General features: G+C 46.3%; 1 protein-coding gene across 1 annotated transcript in view; it reads right to left on the bottom strand.

Moving 5' to 3' along the window:
- ano3 (anoctamin 3) overlaps positions 1-7367 on the bottom strand; it is a 36600-nt gene that overhangs the window by 9049 nt on the left and 20184 nt on the right. Inside the window, 10 exon segments of the mRNA XM_060061607.1 lie at positions 157-293; positions 397-433; positions 984-1148; positions 1539-1679; positions 1821-1903; positions 3750-3810; positions 4033-4126; positions 4337-4471; positions 4896-5017; positions 5127-5182. Coding sequence (XP_059917590.1) covers positions 157-293; positions 397-433; positions 984-1148; positions 1539-1679; positions 1821-1903; positions 3750-3810; positions 4033-4126; positions 4337-4471; positions 4896-5017; positions 5127-5182 — 1031 coding nt within the window.

Raw genomic sequence — 7367 nt, 5'->3', positions numbered from 1 at the left:
GGATTATATACGCTTGGAGAATTTATAAATAAATGACCAAATCTGAACCTAACGTGGAGACGTCTTTGTTAAAATAAAACTTTTTATATTATTATTCTATGTTCTCCACTTTTTTCCTCAGAACTGGATGCTCCAGTGGATGTTTTGCGTGCAGACAGCGGCAGGGACACACCACACACACCTCCCGAGGAAGAAGGCGATGTAGAACGTTGAGCTGTTCAGGTTGACGAACTGGAACAGGAACATCTTGAGGGCGAAGCTGTTCTCCCACTCGGACTCTGTGCGCGGGTGTTCTGTGGAGCCAGACGAACGCAGGTGAATGATTGAAGAACGCACACAGCAGATAGGCGTGTGCGATAGGACAACCGGTCACGTGGTACAGTGGGCCACACTCACCTAGGTTGGTGAGCAGGTAAGCCACCTTTTCATATACCTGAGGAGGGAGATAAAGATGGGGAGGGGGGTACAGGAAGAAACGGCCCGATTAGATTACAAACAGAGAGTTGAGATAAGCCTAGTGTGTTTATGGCACGATTACAACATGGCTGGGCTCCACCACCATAAACACACGCTTCAATGGGGACTGGGGAAAGAGTGGGAGTGAATATATCTATATCTAATCTACATGATGTGTATGTGTGCGTGTATATGTGTGTGTGTGTGTGTGTGTGTGTGTGTGTGTGTGTGTGTGTGTGTGTGTGTGTGTGTGTGTGTGTGTGCGTGTGCGTGTGTGTGTGTGTGTGTGTGTGTGTGCGTGTGCGTGTGTGTGTGTGTATAAGTACAACGATAGTTGGCAAAGATAACATACATTCCCAGTGAAGCTATGAAAAAAACAAAGTGTACATAATAAAAGTGTCACGATTTCCATCAGCAGATGAATCTTTTATTGTCCTCCATTCCTCGAACAGGATCCAGGCTTCATTCAGCTCTCTCAATAACAGAGCGGGGGCGGTGCTGGGGGGAGGTGTCTGGACAACACCCACCACGTTGAGAGACATGATGATCACAAAGTTGATGCAGACCCCAGTGCCAGAGGTGGCAAACTGCCAGTTCTTCTTCACAAACTCCCAGTCGAAGGAGGCGAACTTCTCCATGGCGATGAGCCGGAACACCACCACGGCAAACACCGCCGTCAACACCAGGGAGATCTGGAGGAGGAGAGCAATGTCAATTTAAATAAAGGAATCCAGGGAGGGAATGAAGTATATTAGTGGTTGAAAAATAATGTTTTATTAAATCCTCATTCTTTGGACCCATATTGATGTTGGTCCCTTTAAAGAAAAATTGTCTTTTTTTTTCATATCACAAGTGCAATGGTTCCATATGTGAGCCTTAAATTCTTGGAAACCTATTAAATATTATCAATAGGGGATAGGGGCAACAGCTAAACAAAAATAGCATTCAATAAAGCATCTTCAGCTTAATCATAATCGCAGTAATACGGACGTCCACCAGGGGGCGGTGTTGAACCACTCTGGGTGTTTGCCACTGCGGGACCCAGGTGAGGATCACGAGTCACGACCGTGATGGGGGCTCACCATGAAGAAGATCCCCGATACAGACACCATGAGCCGGCTGAGTTTGTCCGTGAGGGGCTGGAAGGGCTCGGGTTTGCCGGAGATGGGGTTCACTCTCTCCACCCTGGAGTACTTTGCCTCAAACTGTGGCCTCAGCTCATCCTGGTGCACAGCAGACATGCCATCGGCGGCTAGTGAGTGGCACATATCGCTCTCGGGCTGACGGACAAACAGCCTTGCTTTACTGGACATCGGCTCACAGGGACCTCGTCTCCATCAGGGTAAAACGCAGCGCTGACTTACCTCCTCCTCCTCCCAGTCAATCAGATCCCAGTCGTACGTGAGCTCCGCCCTCCTCCTCTTCCAGAACTCTAGGAAGACTGTAGCTGTGATTGGGGGGGGGGGGGGGGGGGGGGGGATGAATACGATAATATTAATCAGTTCAATCCTATGAACACATCAGTGCTGCTTCACTCAACAGCGATATAATTCTTAACGTCCACTCGAAGTGTCCAAGCTAACGATTAATTCAGAGCAACTGGTTATGAGTCTTGTTGGGGCCCGCGGGTCATAAAGGGCAGATAGGGTTTGTGTTTATGGATCTGCTTCATGCTGAATGAAGTATTCCATGCTCTGTGTTGATGTCTGAGGACACTCACACTGCTCAGCTGTGTTTTTTAGGAGTGCATTGCTCCTTTGGTTCCCCATTGACCAGTGCAATATGGCTCCAGAAATAGGGAGGATCCTTTGGGCGCCCATGCATTATTTTCTACTCCCCCACAGAGTCTGTTTTTCTACAGTTTGATGAGACCTGAGAGGGAGTGACGAAAGAGGCTGGCAGGCCCCGTCTGACACCAGAATGAGAACTCTCTGAGAGGCAGAAATAACTTTACGTTTCAGTATAATCCTTATTCTTAAGATTCTTATTATGTTTGACTGCTGAGTTACTTTAAAACATTTCAAAGCTGTCTTAGAAATGGTTAGAAAACGGCGGCGCAGACAAATGTGGACCAAGTAACACTTGGAAGACGGCGTGGTTAAATATAGCTTGACCCGCTTTCTGTGGAAAACAGGGAGTAAGACAGACTGAAATGTGAGAGGAAGGAGATAGGAAGCATGAGACAGAGAGGGGGAGATAGATAAATAATGAGAAAGAGCGAGAGACTTAGAAACAGGGAGGGAGAGAGAGATAGAGATGGAGACAAAGGCCGAGCAAAAGGAAGAATAAGAAATGAAGAGTGAGAGGGACAGCGATACAAAAAAAGGAGAAACAGAGATATGGATATGGAGAGAGAGAGTGAGGCCAACACGAGGTTTACAGGATCTTTAAGATGTTTTGTTAAGTCCCCTGAGCTGACGAATGCTCTGCCTCTCCGTCTCACGCTCCCGTTACAGAGTACATCGCCTGCTGCAGACATATGGCCCACCGCACTCCTCGGCCCAAGGACTGCCAAGAACAGCCCACGATGCTGGAAGTCCCGTGGTATTACCCCGGCGGAGGGGGACAGGGCGTTGTTTGGGCTCGTACTGTCCAACCCCGGATAAGGAGAGGTCATCTCTGCCCTTTATCATGGACTGCTTGTGCCTTCAACACCTCATAACTCATAGGAGGTATGAATGCTGGGAGACTTGTGCAGCACCCATGTGTTGGAGCTAGATTGGGAGCGGGGAGGTCCTAACTGGGGGAATGACGGGTAATTACACCAGGAGCGTGGACTGCATTTAAAGGAGTCCATTATAATGGAACCCAGACAAATGCATGTGCTCATAGGTCATTTGGTCCACATTGCAAAGTGACAACCTAGTCACCTGCAGCAGGGAGAGGTGCAGTTGTCCTGCTCAAGGGCACAGGAAAAAAATGTTTTTTGTCAGGCGGGGGGGGGAGCACCTCACTGGATGGAACCAGCAGTTAACAGAGGAGGAAATGTGGATCTTTGGTCAGGTCCCGGTGTCCTACAGACATCTACCTAGCGGGTTGTACCACTGGTACTAAGGAACGTATCACGGGTGATTTGTACATTGTGGAGATTTCTAAGTGAAGAGGAAACAACGTATGGGAGTGATGAGCAGAGAGAGAGCGGCTTAGAGTCGCTATAAATAGGAAATGGAGTTAAAGTTTGAGGATTCGGAGCCTGACAATTGATTAAAAAAGCCTCTCTTTAAAGTATAACATTTCGATAAGGAACACTGAACAGAGTGGAAAAGACAAACGGAGAGTCAGCCGCAACCTACCCCATATAGCCATGAAGATGGCAAAAAACACAGTGCCCCCATTGTCAAACAGATGGGTCACCTAGGAAACAACAGACAAGACACAGAGCTCTCAGAACCATGTCACATTGAGCGGTGTCACCGAGGAAACAACCACTTACATGTACTCTAGGATAATTAGTCTGGGCAGCTTTAACCAATGACTTTGGATTCGATGCATGGATTAATGGAGGACATTGAGACAATGCACTGTGATTGAATTGGCTTTGGTGCGGTTGGGGTCGGGTATCACAACAACACTGACCTTTGCGTACACACAACTGTCGCTGAGTGTCCAGGGTTCGCACTCCTCACACATGGGACACATGATGGTGGTGTTGGCGTCGCAGATCTCTTTGCTGAAGATACAACAATACAATCAAACAATCAAAATCACATTGAATAGGATATATGAAATATTATGTGATTTAATTAAAGTGAAAAGAATAATCGAGATATGGAAGTCATTTAAAAAAGGTCAAAAATATATATATATTTTTTGTATATATTCATATCTAAAATAAATTACAAATTAAATTAAACATGTAAAAGAAGAAGCAGTACTGTACCTGACTTGGCTGGAGTCCATGGTGAACAGGCCATAGAGGAACACGAACAGGCCCACCAGAGCAGCAGGGATCAGCATGCCCGTGTACCAGCCCAGCCAGGCGAAGTACAGACCGATCTTCTCCCCAAAGTACCGCCTGGCAGGAAGTGATGTCACAGAATCATGGCATCATCACACATCATTTCCATAACTTTGAGTTAAAAGCTATTCAACCTGGCAATGATCCTCAAGACAGACTTCATGCTATTGGGAAGCGGTAGTAAAATATTATAAAACAATGAATAAATGTTTAGATGTGGTTCAAAAAGCAATAATTACCCATAAATGGTCATCTTTAATTGCAGGCGAGTTACAGGCTACACATTAAGCATTTTATTTGGTAGAAACTAAAATAAATGTGCATCCACATTGCAATCTTGATACACTCTATGCTCAATATACATTTATAGATAGATTTTGTGTTTTAATAAAAATGTCCAGCCTCTGTCAGCACAAAGCGAGCCTTCATGAGTGAGGAGAGGGTGAGGGGTGAGGGGGTGGGGCGGGGCTCAGAGCCGTACCTGATGAGGTCCAGGGGTTGGTACTTGTACCAGATGCCCCAGCGAGCCCACCTCTCATACAGGAGGTGTCTGTGGTTCTGGGCCCCATGGGTCTTTATGGGGTGCCTGCTCTTGTACCCGCCCTGAAAGGGTAGACCGCCACAGAGAAACATCAGCGAGAACCTCCGTGGGAAAGGGTCCCCCATGGACGACATCAGCTCGTCAACAGCCAATCAGATCCTCTGCTCTCACCTCGTGGGGCGGGAAGGCGGCCTCGTATGTGCCGTTGCCCAGCAACCGATTGATACCTAAAAAACAGAAAGGGTGAATCTTCTGTTGGTCTACTGCAATGCTAGAATAAAAGTTAGTTTTGACGTTATTATTGAAATGGTTTATTAGCATCTATGAGCTAGTCTTCTAAGAGCTATCATGACTGAAATTTCATGTAAATGTAAAACAATATTTTACAATTTGTAACTGCAAATCATTTCTGACCTCAATTTGTGAGTGCAAATTATGTAAGGCAGCCTCATTAGTTAATCATTGTAATATCCTTTTTGCGCTTATTGGGAATCTAAGCATTGTAGGTAATTATTGTAATTCTTATCTATATAATTAATCATTTAATGTGGGGTCTAATGGATCCCACAATCATGCTGAGAAGCATTGTCTTGTTTCATTACTACAATTGAATGAAAGGCCTGATTTCATATGCTGCAGGCATAGCTTGGTAATCAGACCCTAAAGTTTGTGGAGCGATATCAAATGAAGCAACAAACAGAACCAACAGGAGATCATGTGTGGGAAGGAGGAGGAGGGGGGGGGGTACTCAAACAATCATCCAACAAACACATATACATACATTAAACTAAACATGGAAACACAATATTTATACTGCAGCTAAAGACAAAGCAGGACTTCCTGATGTGTGTGTATCTTTATCATACACTGTATGCCAATTGGTTTCTGGATAGTGAAGACCGACATCGCCTTCACTGACTAAACACTGAGATACACTGACTGCTACAGAGATGGGGGGTAAAAGGTGAAGGCCTATTGGTCCCCTGGGGTCTCTTGCCAGTAGCACACACACATACGCACCTTCCCAGGAGCTCACAGACTGGGCATAGATCCGGTCATGGCGACCATAATAATTAAGTAGAGACAGACAACACAGAGGCGGAGCTGTTGAAAAATGGAGGACATGTAACTCGAAGAAAGGCAACACACATGCTAAACATGGATGGTTCTGGGGTGGCTGGATGACCTCTGGGAGAACAATAAGCTACACAGTCTGTTGTGTGAGGTTTTAGCGTGTTCTACGAGGATCTGTACTGTACACATACTGCTACTATGTGTGTGAGTGTGGGTTTGTGTGGGTGTGTGGGTGAGGTATGGATGTTCATACACAATTTTACAACATATATATGGCCATCCCAAACACACATACACACAATGATGCCCACGTACACACAGACACAGACACAGACACACACACACACACACACACACACACACACACACACACACACACACACACACACACACACACACACACACACACACACACACACACACACACACACACACACACACACACAAACAGACCTACTACTAGTTCAATGTGTCGTGTGTTAATATGCAAGTTCAGCAATGGTCATAGATCTTGGAGTCTCAGTGATGGTCACAGTGAGTAGATACTGGTCAGTTTCAGTGGATCCTTGATTGCACATTTAAATGTTGAATATTTAAAAATGTTTTTGATTGATGGATGCACCGCAATGGTTTGGTATGAAAAACAGCAAATAACGGATAAGGCCGACTACAAGTCCTTTGAACTAGTAGTATGAAACAACGTAAAGACCGGGCTGGACTAGAAGAGACAGATATGGTCAATCTGAAAGCCTAGTTCTGGATGTCTCCGGAGAGGTGAAGGACTTCCCATATCAAGTCTGTCTGTTCAGGAGTGCTGGGAGGAAGAGGACTGCTCTGTCTGTTGTTGTCAGGGAATGGGAGAATCCAGTGTCATGTTATTGTCTGATTACAACAGTGGTCTGAGGGACAGATGCAGGACAGACGGGCGGGGGCTTGGCAAATCCCCCTCGGCAAATCCCTCTTTTTTGAAGGGATTTTGCCTCTTTGGCAGACCTCGCCTGTTTGACCAGCTGAGGGGTTGAAAGTATTAAAGTATTACTCATGTGAATTCTGAAGCCAAACTTCTTGTCAGCGAGTGGAAGCAATAATAGAAAATGTATGGGGTCTAGGAAAGGGGGACGGGACGCGGGGGATGGGACGGGGGGGGGGGGGGCAGGTTTTGAAATAAAGGGAACCCAAAACCCAGAGCCAGAGGGAGGGTGTGGACCACGGCCAGCTGGACCACAGCGATGGCCGCCGCTGGCCTCAGCCCCGTCCTGGACTCACATCCGCTCCCAAACATGTCAAACTCAGTGCTAGGGGTGAGAAGGCTCAGTCTATGGCGCAGTCGGCAGAACT

Source organism: Gadus macrocephalus, chromosome 9 (genome assembly GCF_031168955.1).
Source record: "Gadus macrocephalus chromosome 9, ASM3116895v1".
In the NCBI taxonomy this organism is placed as follows: Eukaryota; Metazoa; Chordata; class Actinopteri; order Gadiformes; family Gadidae; genus Gadus; species Gadus macrocephalus.
The sequence above is the reverse complement of the archived record's forward strand: the minus strand, read 5'-3'. Positions and strand labels throughout refer to the sequence as shown.